Raw genomic sequence first — 14,765 nt, 5'->3', positions numbered from 1 at the left:
TTGTCTTGATACACTTGTATAGGACATTTCACAGAAACCCCAATGTCCTTAAACAGTTGCATCAACCATTCACAATCCATGAGTGAAAATGACAGAGCATTGAGTTCTGCTTCACAGGAACTTAGGCTAACTGTTGTCTGCTTTTTGCACAACCAGTCAAACAGGCAGTGGTTGTACATGTAGCATACTCCAGAAGTGCTTGTACCATCCGTGGTGTCACTTCCAAAACTTGCATCTGCAAAGATTTCAAGACCTCCAGTCTTCTGACTGGTGAACCTCAGCCTGTAGTGCATAGTCCCTTTCAAATACCGGGCTATGCGCTTCAGAGCTTTCCAATCCTGAACAGTAGGATTGTTAGCATGTCTGCTAAGCAGGTTAGTGCTTACAGCAATGTCAGGTCTCGAACATCTAGCAATGAAATTCAACTTGCCTAGAATGCATCTGTACAGCGTTGTGTCAGAAAACGCTTCAGCAGTACTGTCTACCTGGTAACCTGTCACCATCGGTGTGTCTGCTGGGTTTGCATCAACCAAATTCAACCTGGTTAATACATCAGCAATTTTCTGTGTTTGGTGTACCAGAAAATTACCTGCTTGGTCCCTCTCCACCTGCAGAGAAAGATAGTTGGATACCTCACCAAGATCCTTCATGTCAAAGTGCTCCTTCAGCTGAGCTAGGGTGCTTTGGTAGAAAGCCTGATTCTTCCAAAACATCAGAAGATCATCAACAAAACATAAACAATACAGTTTGTTTTGCCCCTCCTCCTTGACAAACACACAAGGATCAGCTTTGCCCTGGTGAAAACCTAGAGAAAGCAACGTTTCAGTGAGTTTTGTGTTCCAACACCTGGCACTCTGCTTGAGACCATATAAGGATTTCCGCAGTTTACAGACCATTCCCTTCTGTATCTGCATCCCGTCAGGTGGAAGCATGTACAGCTCCTCCCCCAAAATCCCGTACAAAAAAGCTGTATTAATGTCATGATGGGAAACATGCATTTTCTCCTCCGCAGCGATCTTGAGCATCAGCCGAATGCTCTCATATTTGACCGTGGGTGAGTAGGTCTCGTGGTAATCCTGCCCTGGTACCTGTGAAAAACCTCTGGCAACCAATCTGGCTTTGTGTCTGACAACCTTGCCATTCTGGTCTGTCTTGGCCTTGAAGACCCATTTGCTGCCAACCAGTCTCATCCCTGGGACTACCGGTACCAGCTCCCAAGTCTGGTTCCTATTCAAGGAATCAACTTCAGCCTTCATGGCATTAAGCCAAGGCTCAGCATCTTTAGAGGTTAACTCCTGAACCTCTTTGAAGCTTGAAGGTTCCCACACCTTCTCTGAGCTACTAAGAACAGCAGTTGCCATCTTAGCAAACTCATCAGCAAATCTCTTTGGAGGTTTGCCTTTGGTCGCCCTTTCAGACCTGCGAACCAGACGCAAGTCTTCTGGACTCATCTCCTCCTTCTTAGGAGAATAGTGACCAATGGTGAACAGTGGTTCTTCCAGTTCATTGTCAGACTCATCAGATGGTCTGACTGAGGCCTTTGCGCTCTTGTAGTCTGCTGTGTCATCACTGTCACTGACAGCAGCAGCAGCGCCGCCCACTGAACTGGAATCCGAACTCTGATCATCATCATCCTCATCCTCAGTTTCCTCAGCTTTCTCAGCATGATCTGCTTTCTTCACATCACCTTCATCCTCCTCTGGGTAACTCTGGAAAATTCCCACATTTTCCCCCCACTTAGGATTGTACTCAACACTCCTTGTGAACTTTATGGATTTAGAGTTAGTCATCCATACTCTGTATGCACCTTTTTCGTACCCCATGAACAAACCATGTGCCCCACGCTTCCCAAGCTTGTTGCTTTGTGGGGTGTGCACCCACATGTCAGAACCAAAGATTCTCAAGTGCTTGGTGTTAGGTTTCTTACCAAACATTTTCTCATAGGGAGTGCAGCCAATAGGTGATGACAGTCTGCGATTAAAAGTGTAAACCAAATTCGAGAGAGCCTCCCCCCAAAACTTCTCAGGGAGGTTGGCATCATGCAACAAGGTTTTTATTCCTTGCAGCAACGTTTGATTTGCTCTCTCCGCAAGCCCATTCATCCATGGCGATCTAGGCGTTGACAAGTCATGCTGGATTCCCTTCTCAGTCAGGAAAGCTTCAAACTGCTGAGAAGTGAATTCCCCGCCTCGATCAGTAAACAGACAACCAATACGTTTACCGTGAGCATTCTCCAACCAAGCACAGAATGCCTTGAACCTAGGAAATGCTTGCGATTTCTGCTCGAGCATAAACACATGAATGTACCTGGAAAAAGAATCAATTAGAACCATGAAGTACCTTGCTCCTCCCAAAGAGGGCGCTAGAGGACCTACCAGGTCTGCGTGAACTAGCTGGTAGGGTTTGGAAGCCTGCCTGCTAGACTCCTTGCCTTTTGGAGCAACCTTCACCTTGTTCTCTGCACAAGATACACATTTCATGTGATATTTGCAAGGTTTGATGTCCAAACCTTCAACCAACTCAGGCATCTTGGTTAGCGCTTGCCAAGAGAGGTGACAAAATCTGCGATGTGCATCGTGAATGCATCCTGCATGAAGAACCTTGTTAGTTTGTGCAACACAACAAGTATCAGCATTAGACACAGCAACATCATCATAAGTTAGACTGAACAAACCATCCATCAACTTGGCATGCCACATGTCCTCTTTGCCTTTTCTGATGACACAGACAGTCCTCTTGAAGGAAATCTCAAAACCACGCCCAGTCAGCTGTGGTACACTAATCAAATTGTCCGCAGCTCCTGGAACAAAAAGTACATTGCTAATGGTCGTATTCAGACTTGCAAGTTTCACAGTTCCAACTCCTGTAGCTTGCAAAGTCCTTCCATCAGCCAGGTGGATCTCTCCATCTTGAGGTGTGAAGGAGATGAACAGATGGCGGTCTTTGGTGATATGGCGCGTGCAGCCTGAATCCACAATAAACCTGGCTTTGGCTTTTGCCTTTGGTGAAGCAGTGCCAGCAAACAAAACCTTGTTTTCCACTGGCGTGGGCTTTTGCTGCTTGCCCCCCCGCTCCTGGCCATCAGACTTGCCTTTAGCCTTTGGTGAAGCTGTGCCAGCAAACAAAACCTTGTTTTCCACTGGCGTGGGCTTTTGCTGCTTGCCCCCCTGCTCCTGGCCATCAGACTTGCCTTTAGCCTTTGGTGAAGCTGTGCCAGCAAACAAAGCCTTGTTTTCCACTGGCGAGGGCTTTTCACCCCCCTTCTGCTTCTGGCCACCTGCAAGCATCTTGCTCTGTTTACATCTGGTCTTCCGGCCTCTGCAAAGGCTCTGACCTTGGTTCTCACGAGAAACAGAGCTCTCAGCTGCCGACTCCTTGGCTCCCTCTGGAGGCTGGAATGCTGCCTGGGATGACATCACAGTCAGCTCCCCCTGCAGCTTGCAACCGGTGCCCTCGGCATCTCTGCATTCACTCGCATTCTGGGAAACAGCCAGGACCTCCGACGCAGTCAAACTCTGGGCTGGGATGACTGGCAGATGGGCTATCTTCAAAGCATTCCACATCTGACGTGCAGTCGTGTTGCCAGCTAGCGTAGCAATTTCCTCCAGAGAGACGGACAAGACTATTACGTCTATGGCTCTCGAATTCTGAGCCTGCCATTTCTCTGTCTGAGGATCTGGAGTGGCTTCAGAGACAGTATGCCAGACTTCAAACTGACGCAGCAAACTCTCACACCATTTTGCCCAGCTCTGATAATTGTCCCGATTTAACTTTGGACACTCAGCAGCTTCAGAGGCTTGGAAAAACTCCATTCCACCTCTTAACGCCAGCCGTGAGTCTTCTTCACTTCAGAGACTCCTTATCTTGGCACCCATAAATCACGAAGCCTGCTTGGCTCGGTTCCCAGGCCAATTAGGCCAGCCGGACATCAAAGAGGCTGCCGCGGCAACAGAAAAGCCTCTGCTTTCGCTTTTCCCACACATACCTCAGCAGTCTGTCGCAGTCTTACTCTCCTGCAAGTGCCGTGAATCTGGGCCCGAAACCTTGTTTTGGGGATACTGCCAGGGAGATAAAGTCCATCTGAGCCCAAGCTCGGTGCCGGACGATCCATCGACCTCCCGTAGTCAGGCAATATCAGCAATTCAGCGACACTAAGCCTCTGGCTTAGTGCACACTCTGACAGCAGAATTCACACAACAGAAGTTGCACAGCTTGAGAGCAGAACATGCATATTTACAGTTTATTAGGCGTTGGTCAGAACAAAGAAATCATGACCGTCTGCTCCGACTGCTCAGGCAAGACAGGCAAAAACGAAACGAACTCACAACATAAACATCCTGTGAGACAGGAACTTACGCAGGCTGTTATACAAACATCCTGCTCCCTTTTAAGGTGGAACGGAAATATCCTAACAGTAGTTTCATGAGCTTTCAGTCCATTAGGTTAAATTAGATATTTAGTGACTTGGAACTGGTGGCCAAGGTTTCTGATGGTAATTCTGGAGGTGCCGAAGCAGGAGATAGCAAGTACATCGTGATTTGCATAGAAGACATTCAGCTGTGCATACTACATTCAGTGGGGAGGAAATGGCAGAATTATATAGGAAACATCCTTCACTTACTCTGTACCTGGGGGTTCCTGTAATTTCTAACTGTTGCACTGTAACAAATAGTAGGAAACATCTGTCTTACCGTGTTGCCCTTATGGTTGGGTGGACGCTGAATGAGGTGTGTGTAGATAAGTTCATGAACTGATAATTGTTGGGGTCACATACTCACTGCAGAGGCACAATTTGTCTTTATGTGACTGTTGTAAACAAACCAGTAGTCTCATAAGAACATTGTATGTAAAACTTCCAGCAGTAACATTTTTTATATAAGGAAGAGTCCTACATTAATTTACTTTTAAAATGTTAGTGCTTCAGCTCTCAGCTTTGATTTGAGGCAGCTTCCAAGGGTATTGAAATTCACATAAATAAATAATTCAGTCCATTGTCAAAACATAACTGTCGGCAATTGGGACGATGGGAGTTAGAAGCAATTTTAACCATCTCTCAAAGCAGTTTTAAGACAGCCGTGAAAACAAAGGTAATAAAGGGTGTGCAAAGACCCAGTGCCTTTAGCTGGCATCTTGAAAATGGTCAAAGGAGGGTACTAAGCAAATGGACATTAGAGGGAGCTCTACAGATGCTGCAAGGAGCCAGAAGGCACCAGCTTTTGTTGCCATCCATTTCAACTCAAAGGTAGGGGCATGCTTAATAGAACCTGTGAAGACAATAACTGGGCAGGTTTGTTAGGGAATAGGCAGTTTTTCAGCTAACCTGGCCCATGCCAATGCTTTAGAGCTCTATAAATTAGAGCCAGCATCATGAATTGTGCCTAGAAACAAATTGGAAGACAGGAAACCTCTTTAAGTGCTGTTGAGAATGTTCCTTCTATCAGTCTTATCGGTTCTAGGTAAGACTTGCCACTTTGTTCTAAATTATTTGAAGTTTCTGGATGATCTTGAAAGGATATCTCACTGAAAGCAAATAGCACTGATCTAATCTGGAGGTTATCAAGGCATGCATAACTCTGTTTTTCAAAAAAATGACCACGGTTTGTGTACCAAGTGAGGTTGCTTAAAAGGTGCTATGAGCCATGAAGGGTACTCAAGTTATCGGCAAGACCAGACCTAACAATACCAGGCTGCAAACCCAATCCTTTAGGGTGAATGCAAGCCCACCATCCAGATCCTTTCTTGCTCAACTGCATCACCAGCCAACAGTACTTCAGTCTTACTTTGCAGTGTTTCTAACTTCCAGTTCCTGGGTACCAGCAAGGGGTGTGGGGGTTTGTTGGCCTCATGCCATTCTGGTGGGATTCCCTGAAGTGTCTGGTTGACCACTCTGACAAAAAGAATGTTTAACCTTTCATCTGATTAAATCTAATCAGAAGGTCTATCTTTATTTTTCCAACCTCTTTCCCAATTTCAAACACACGTTCAGAGCTTCTGTAGTCCATTTTGATGTAGATGGAAAGAGAATCGTGTGTCAAATGTTAATACTGATGGCAATTCAGACCAGGTCTGCAGGTGACCCTGCTCAGTCATTTCAGACGCACATTACACAGCAAGGAACTCAAGATGGATATTTTTGGAACCCTGCAGCATAAATTCCATGGAGCAGAGTACCTTTTGGAACTGACTGGTCACATAGGAACAGAAGCACAGTCCCTCCTGTTCCCAACTTAACATACCAGAAGTACGATGGCCAGCGATATTCATAGTTGACATACCCACCTCCCATCCCTCCTGGTGAAAGTTATTTTACGAGGGCAACTTAGAAGAAAATCATTTAGGTAGTGTAGGAATACTGCTCATCATCCCAAGTTGCTCTGAAACAAAATGCTGTTGAATGTTGCGATCTGATCCAAATGTTTTCCCCTGTGAGTGCTCCCTCATAAACCTCAATGAAATGCCACTGTGTTAGATTCCTGATTCATAGATGTATGTAAAACGCTAAACCTTTTATTGTAGTAAATGTTGCCTATAACATAAAATGCTGCATTGGCATTCGTCTGAATACTATGTACCTGAAATTTTCTTACATACCTGCTTCCAAATGAATTATTACCTCAGCTAAAAATGTAACTGCTGCTAAGTGATCGTGAGTCCATCTAACAACTTCACATTTGCAGTGACTCTTTTCATTCATTTTTTTCCACATTATTTTGGTACCAAATCAAACTTCATGGAAAAGATAGATCTAATGTTCGTCTCCACTGTTTTATAAAAACAATGTGTGAAATGGCTATCACTATTGGCACCTTATATCTTAAGCTGTTCTTTGTTTATTTTATGTTTATTGAGGTAAGTATTTGTTGAATTTTGCATTTTAAGGTTCACATCACTTTTTTCTTTCCTCGTGGAAATTTATTTTACAAGGAAGTTAAATGCAGGCAACAGAAAGAACACCACACATAACAATGCAATGAGGTCACTAAAGCAGTGAAAAAACCTCAGTGATTGGAATCCTCAGTGTACCATGGATGTGCTTGTGGAATAACTACAGAAAAAAGCTTAAGCAGACGTTTACTCACTATAGCATATTTGTACAAAACATACGCATCATGGTCAGAAAAAAATACAGCCATATCAATGTGAATGGCATTTGATCAGAAGCTTGAAGGGCTTCCATATTGGAAATAAGCAGGAGAAATTGTGCCGTAATACCTTTAAAATTACATCACATTTTAAAAATACACCATGAAAAGGAGCGGAATATTTATGAAACAGGTCGCTAAATGAACAAGGACTTTTTGTTCAGTACCTCTTTCTCACTTTTCTATTGCATACATCATTCATATCCCACCTGAATGAGGGAATAAACTCTTCTATGTTGATGATCAGATATGCCAGTTTATGCTTTCATTCAGAACAATTTGATTCCTGGCTCAGTGTCCGAGGAGCTGCATGAGCAGCAGCGATTTTCTCCCCTCCTTTAGCCCCGCCCCCAATGTTGCTTTGAAGATGGGGTGATGTTCTGGAACATGTTTTTATGCAGCATTGAAGAATGACATATGGAAAGAAAAATCTGCAACATACAGTGGTGCCTCGCAAGACGAAATTAATTCGTTTCGCGAGTCTTTTCGTCTTGCGATGTTTTTCGTCTTGCGAAGCACGGTCCGTCGCAACTGCGCCTCTTCAAGCGGCTTTAAGAAAAAAGGGAACAAACTCGCAAGACGTTTTTGTCTTGCGAAGCAAGCCCATAGGGAAAATCGTCTTGCGAAGCAACTCAAAAAACGAAAAAACCTTTCGTCTTGCGCGTTTTTCGTCTTGCGAGGCATTCGTCTTGCGAGGTACCACTGTATACACAAGCACATTTTGGCTCCTGGCCCTCTTTTGTACAAGTTCCAACTTCATATCTTGTAATCTTAAATGAATATGTAAAGATATCTGCTAACATGGCATTTATACATTGTTTCTATTCATGATTCTAAACTCTTTGATAGAAAATGTTTTTTTTCTGAGCAATGTTGTGCATAACACTCAGATTTCAAAACACTTCTATTATTGCAGAATGTTAACAATACTTTTATCTGACTATTGGCAGATGGTATCTTTGGAGCTGTAACTGCCATTTTTAATTGGATATAGTTTGCGTTTTTAACTTTTAAAAACAGGTTAATGTAAGTGTAGCTAAATAATAGATAAATATTCTTCCAAATAATATAATTTTGAGTAATTTTTATATATCATCATTCAGGCTTGAAGTAGTTCCAGCAAAAATAGAAAAATAGGGTTTAGGTTATTTGAATGGAATTTATTTCATACTTAACATTTTTTGTTCTGATTTACAGAAAATTCTTTTGTAGTTTGATATTAAATTAGATATAGCTGCTACTTTGGTTCACTGGATTAATAAATAAGCTAATTTTTGCAGTTCTTTAAATTGATATTTTCTGCTTTCTGGCAAATAGGCAAGGCAAGGCTCTGTCTACAAACAGATAGTTTGGGGTTTGCTAATTTTTAATAGCAATCTCTGGGAACCATTTAGAAAACTTATAGCATTAAACATACTGTTGTACACTTAAAATAGATTGGTATAAATAATTTTTAATTGTGTAGTACGTTATTTGAATTGTGTAGTACATTATGAACCTGGGTGGGTGGGAGCAAATTATGCATATAGAAAATATTTGTGAGCTCTGACACAAATTTCACCTATTCATACCAGTTTGTTTCTCGGCAGTAGCAACTGCTTCCTGATAATACACATTCTTAAAGATTAATGTTCAGGAAAAATTGACCACACCAAAAGTTTATTAGAACAGTAATACTGACCTTCACATGAGGACAGTCATATCCGTTCAATCAAAGGAAGAAAGTGAGAAACTTGTGGGTTTATTCCTTTTATGGCTGGTGCTCTGCACCACAAGTCAAATGTCCTTGACTCCAACACAGGCAGTTCAAAAGCCGTCTTATAGTCTTTCAAAAATAAATGTAGATATCTGGCAGGTGCACTGATACGCATTTGCCACAGCGTTGGCATAACACAAGGTATTAAAAACTTCCTTTAGTATTTAAATTTGTATCATTTCAAAAACATGTTCAAGTATCGCTACATTATATGGCCTGTTGTATGATTATCCAGCACAAATTTTTCTCCCGGATCATCACAGATTGATGCTTCAAAAAAGTGACAATGGGTTTTGCCATTTTACTCATGAAGACACCCAAGAACTTGCATATACCACTGCTATAAGATAGCAACTTGCCCTTCTGAAAGCATTCCCTTGCATCTTGTTTGTATTGGGCATTACACAAGTGTGCTTTTCCCCTTTAACCCTGAGGCTGTATGTTTGTTCTCAGACAAATTGGATGGCTTGCGAACTGGTGCTAAGAGGAAGCGTGATTGGGAAGCAATTGCCAGCAGAATGGAAGATTATCTTCAGCTTCCAGATGATTATGATACCCGTGCTTCTGAACCTGGAAAGAAGAGGGTAATAAAGTAATTTTGGTTTAATGTCTCAGAGGGTCTCACCCAGAAAGTTTTCCCTAAAGCATGAACTATATGTTTAGTTCAGCTAATCTATGTCTGGAAGCACTGTGGGGCCATTGCTTTCATTTTAATGTCCATTAGATTCAATTTCTCTTTCTGAAAATTTCTTCTAAAAATTCGTATCTCGTCATGCTCCTGTAAAAACAGGGGAGATAGCAAAGCTTAGTAGTACACATTTATAGCTAAAGGCAGCAGAGGCTACTTAGTAAGAAGACGAGGAAACAGTAAATAAGTAGGGAAATGGAAAATATGGAGGTATTTGGTAGATTTGCAGTATGGCTTGAGTACACACATTAGAGCTGTCCTGAAGTTTGTACAGGTTCCCTGAAGAAGGATTGGTTCTACTTAGTGCTAAGCCAAATTTTAATGATGTTTGATTTTTTTGTACCAAACATTGGAAGGGGGTGTGGGGACACAGGAAAAACCCTGAACTTCTTTCCACATATTCTTTCACTTTCGCACCTGCATCCGTTGTGGTGGGAAGGGAGCACATCCTCGTTGCCTGGACAACTTGCTACAGTGCGCTTGCAGTTTCCTTGTCCCATGCATCCCATTGAAAGTAATGCCATGCAAATGGAAGAGTCACATCTGGACATCATCTGCACTCCCTTACAGTAGTAAGACCCACATTTGGATGTGCGTCTTTATACATATCCCCTTCCTGCCCAACTACTAAACTAAACGCAAATGGAGCCGAGCGAAGGAATGTCATCTCTCTTGTCTTGGCAACTGGGACAGGTTCACTCTTTTCCCCCAGCGAATTCCTTGTGAACAGTTTCGCATCTGCTGAAGAGGGGGCAAAAGTCTTCGTGAAAGGCTCCCTGCTTTGCACATTCAGAGCACTAGCTCCTATGCTCTTCGGAAGAAGATGTGGGATCTAAATTTAATAAATAAATATGACACTAAATAAATTCTACTTGCAAACTTGTGAGGTCCGCAAATCTTTGAGCATTCTAGAATTCTGAACCAGTAAAGTTGCCTTCCCTTTTTCTAAGTTGTCCGAAGCCTTCGCTGAGCACAAAACCGTATTATTGGCAAAAATGTCTCGCTTCGTTTTCTGGAACTGAGTATCATCCCAATGCTGTGTTCTTCGTAGGTAAGGTGGGCAGACCTTGAAGAAAAAAAGGATGCAGACAGAAAGAGGGCCATTGGTTTTGTGGTGGGACAAACGGATTGGGAGAAAATCACCGATGAAAGTGGTCATTTTGCTGAGAGAGCCCTCAATCGCACAAAGTACATCTGACGCAATTTGTCAAGTAGAATTTTTCTACCTACAAGGTAAGAGTTCCTGTGTCTTGGTGAGTTTTTGAGAATGACCTAAAGAATGAACAATGATAGCGTTGTCCGCTCGATAATAATTTGGACATTAGGGCATTGATAGACTTGTCAGTTGTGCATGTCTATTTGATGTCCAATCTCCTCTATATGATGCATGGTGGCTGGAGGGTATTGGAATGCCACAGTTCAAAAAATTGAGGGAAAGCCTGACTACTGATCAGCAGTCTGCTTTTTTCTCACAGTCCCCAAAACTTAACTACTTTTCTGTAACAGTTTCCTTTTCCCTGCAGGCAGTTTGCTTTGATGAGAACTGAACACAGGGTGACGTGGAACTTGTCATTCGCCCTCTGGAGAGTTGTGCGGTTCTTTTCTTTTGAAACTTCATTTTTTTTGTGTTCTTCCCTATTGCATTCCTTGGAATTCTACCTGGTGATATCCAGCACCCCCGAGTTATATGGAGCTTGCATCTAAATGTGAAAGGTTTTTGTGTTAAAATTAGTAGTTCTAGCTTTTATGCGTGCAGTAGAGTGGAAAGATGAGGCCATGGACATTTCTTCTTCTGTACTGTCGCAGAATGTCAGCATTACAATTGCATTGTTGCTTTGTGGCTGTTGTTATTTTTTACTGTACAAACTTTGTAGTTTATTGTACTAGAAAACAGAACAATAAACTTTCACTACGAACCTAGTGAATGACTTAGTCGACCATATATTATATAGGCTGCTCTAATTTTTGTGTGTGTGTGTGTGTGTTTGTGTGGTTTGCTTAAAAAGATGATCCCTTCAACTCTTTGCGGAATGTCGGAGCCCTTGGTCATTAACATGCCATGTTTCCTTATAAACTTCCTGTTCAAAACAATTTTATTCTTCACACACAAAATTAAATGTGCACATTAACGCCAGAAAGCATTAGTGTGTGCATGGAGATTAAAAGCCATTTCAACTGTCCTAAGAAGAAGGCTTTATTTTATGTTGGAGAGAAAATGATTTGCCTCAAGGAGGATGGTCAAGCAACTTTACATACAATGTTCTCTCTGTCTTGTTACATGCTCCGTTTTGCATGCTTGCTAACGAACAAATGCAGTGAACTGCTTTTGTCCTTTTCGAGTTCCAATTCAGTGGTTTGTGTTATGAATTATATGGATGGAGAAGGTGCCAAATCGTTTGAATGAGACCATTGCTATCTTAGTTTTCTTTTAGAAAAAGGGTGGTGGTGGTGGTCTTGAAATATGCTTCATTAACTCTTCTTAGCCAATCAGTTTGTGATTGCCTAGCAAATTATTTTTATTCACGGGTACATTAGTAATGAGGAGGGCATTTTTTGCTGTATTGAAGGAGGGCCACTGTTTAGTATTTAATGAATGGTTTATCATTGTAATATATTTGTTTACTTGACATTTTCTAGTCTGATTAATTATGTATAATTTGGAAACTGTTCCCAGAATGAACAATAGAATATTTGGATACAGTGCAGAATGTTAAATGGCTACAAAAGCTTATTCATATGTATACTTTCCTATTTTGTCGCACTGTGACTTTGTGGGCCAAGCTATTTGTGGGCCTGCATTTCACAGTAATTACGAGGAGACATGGGAAATTAGAAGCTCTTGTGACCTTATGAAGTTCAAGAGTTGCACTCTTTGTTTCTAAATGAAACTCACAATTTTGTGAGAAGACAAAGGGAACCTACATTGCTGGAATAACAACTGGATCTTTCAGATAAAGATGCTCAGGAGAATCTCATGTTTGAACTCCGCAGAGGTGACTGATTGAATTGTGAGTTTTTACGTAGTGATGCCTTTTATATATAAACCAACTTATTTCCACATGGTACTTAGTTAAGCTGGCTGTTGTGGCTTACTGCTCTTTGCAGAATGAAGGAGGCGAAATGGAAGACCTAGGATTCTCACTGCATCTTGTCTAACTCAGGTCTGAATCTCCCTGTCATACTATATTTGGATATAAGTAATTGTAGTGTACTTTAATGGCTGGTTTACCATCATTTTCAGTCACAACTTTGGTGCCTTTTGATACTACCAAGCGTCATATTATAGTTCATTACATTATGTGGAGTCATTTATATATTTGTGGTTGCAATTCTTCTATTCCTGTTCTATGTGTTCATTCACCTTTCCCTGACTCCTATGGTTTGATAGCACCACCTATGGACAACTTGCCACACATACGATACGTAGCGATTGTTTGCATCTGTATCTCAAGCGAGATAGTGGAGTGCGCCCCTGAGGGTGAAGTCAAACTGCTGCATAAGCAGCACCAAAGTGACCTCTGCAGGGCACAAGCGTGGGCAGCATGTATGGAGGTCCTGGGCTGCCAAGACAACAAGACTCCCCCCTCGGCCTCATTTATGGGGTCCAAAGGAAAGCAGAGCAATACGTTTGGCACCAGCTTGGCTGCAGGAGTTGCTGGATGCCATCCTGCTGTCTTAGGGACTCCATTCCGGATTTGTGTAGGGTTTCCTCCTTAGACTTTTCTTCTCCCGAAGATATCCCACAAGGCAGCTGATGTTTAGGTGTTTTCCTTCTCCCAGATGCGCTACGTTCTCAGATTGACAAGCCCCATCTGCCCCTCACTTCCCTCTACATCACATACAGAACCCACGTTCTTGACCATTGGTCCCACTATTGGTCTCATCCACTCAATCCACTGGAGCCTGTCTTCACATGCAGCAGAAGTCCCTAACTCACCGAGGGTTTGAGACCCATCAGCTACCCTCACCTGATTTAGCTGGCCAGTCAAAGCCATTTTCAAGTCTTGTGCTGACAGCTTCTAGGAGCCACAGGTGAGATCTGAATGCAAGATGGGGTCCAAAGATGGACAACCTACCCCAGACGGAGCATGATGCCCCCCCAGGTCCTGCTCCTCCTCTACCACCCCATACACCCCCTTTTGCAAGAAGGGAGAGGTGGCAAGAGGGGGAAGAAAGAGATGAACAATTGAAATAGTATTTACTTGAACCAATATGACTGGAAGTATGTAATGGATATTCCAATGGACCAACAAGGGTGACACCTATTTTTTCATAGTTTTCTTTTCTTTTTCCTTTTACTTTCTTTGAGACTCCATAGAATGCCTCTGAAGAACAGTTGTGGACAGTCCACGTGGGAGACCCATTGCCTTGGCTTTATTTTTCAGCATGTATGTCCTGCCTTTCTAACAATTATTTTCAAGACAACTTATAGTCAGAAAAAATGATGAAATAAATGAAACCATGACAGTCTTGAAAATGGTTTAAAAGGACTTGACAGGATGAAATAATATGAGGGAAATAATCTACAAAAGCTTGTTGAAATAAAAGGATCTTCGCTGTCTATCTAAAAGCAGAAGAGGGATGAGGCAGCTGTCCCTTGGGAGGCTGTTCAGATCTTGGGCACCACTTCTGAAAAGGCTGTGTTGAGTCCCCACCCATCATTAGACCCATGAACTTCAATAGGACCCATGTACTTGGGTCATTAATGACTATTTGAATAGTAGCAAAAAAATAATAAACTAATGAATTATAAAAGTAATTTCTGGAGGCTTTCATTCCACATGTTTGACATCCTCAAAGTGATAATTATTCCGCTTCTGAATAATTATCTGTCACAGCTTTGTAGAATTGTAATTGAAAAACAGGGTAGGTATTAAATAATGTATGCAATATTCTTTGTGTAAATGGCACATTGGTTGCCCTCACTTAAGAGCAATTTGCATCATTTTACTATCAGCTTAATATTAAAAGTTAGTGGACTCCTTGATCTTTGAGCTTGGAATGAGGTGTTTATGAGAAACGCTGAATACTTCCTGTATCTATCTGGCTTCCTAAAATGCATAGGGGAAATGTTGTCAATACAATTCACTGGTACACTTCTCCTCCTGAGCAGGAGGGTGGAATGCTTTGATCAATGACTTGGTACATACCACTTGAGTACCATTATTGTTATTGTTGT

General features: G+C 42.1%; 1 protein-coding gene across 4 annotated transcripts in view; it reads left to right on the top strand.

The window, feature by feature from the left end:
• The window catches only part of YLPM1 (YLP motif containing 1), a 53,449-nt gene extending 41,938 nt beyond the window's left edge, over window positions 1-11,511 (top strand). For 3 of the 4 annotated variants that reach the window (XM_053379372.1, XM_053379364.1, XM_053379389.1), the window contains 3 exons: window positions 9,352-9,482; window positions 10,638-10,819; window positions 11,110-11,511. In XM_053379372.1, the coding sequence (XP_053235347.1) occupies window positions 9,352-9,482; window positions 10,638-10,784 (278 nt within the window). In that variant the 3' untranslated portion in view covers window positions 10,785-10,819; window positions 11,110-11,511. Of the gene's footprint in view, window positions 1-9,351; window positions 9,483-10,637; window positions 10,820-11,109 lie in introns of those variants that run through there. The other variant, XM_053379381.1, reaches the window with a different exon arrangement.
• Window positions 11,512-14,765: the final 3,254 nt, after the last annotated feature.

This window comes from Podarcis raffonei, chromosome 1 (genome assembly GCF_027172205.1).
Source record: "Podarcis raffonei isolate rPodRaf1 chromosome 1, rPodRaf1.pri, whole genome shotgun sequence".
Lineage (NCBI taxonomy): Eukaryota > Metazoa > Chordata > Lepidosauria > Squamata > Lacertidae > Podarcis > Podarcis raffonei.
Note: the sequence above shows the minus strand (reverse complement) of the source record. Positions and strands in the feature narration are given on the sequence as shown.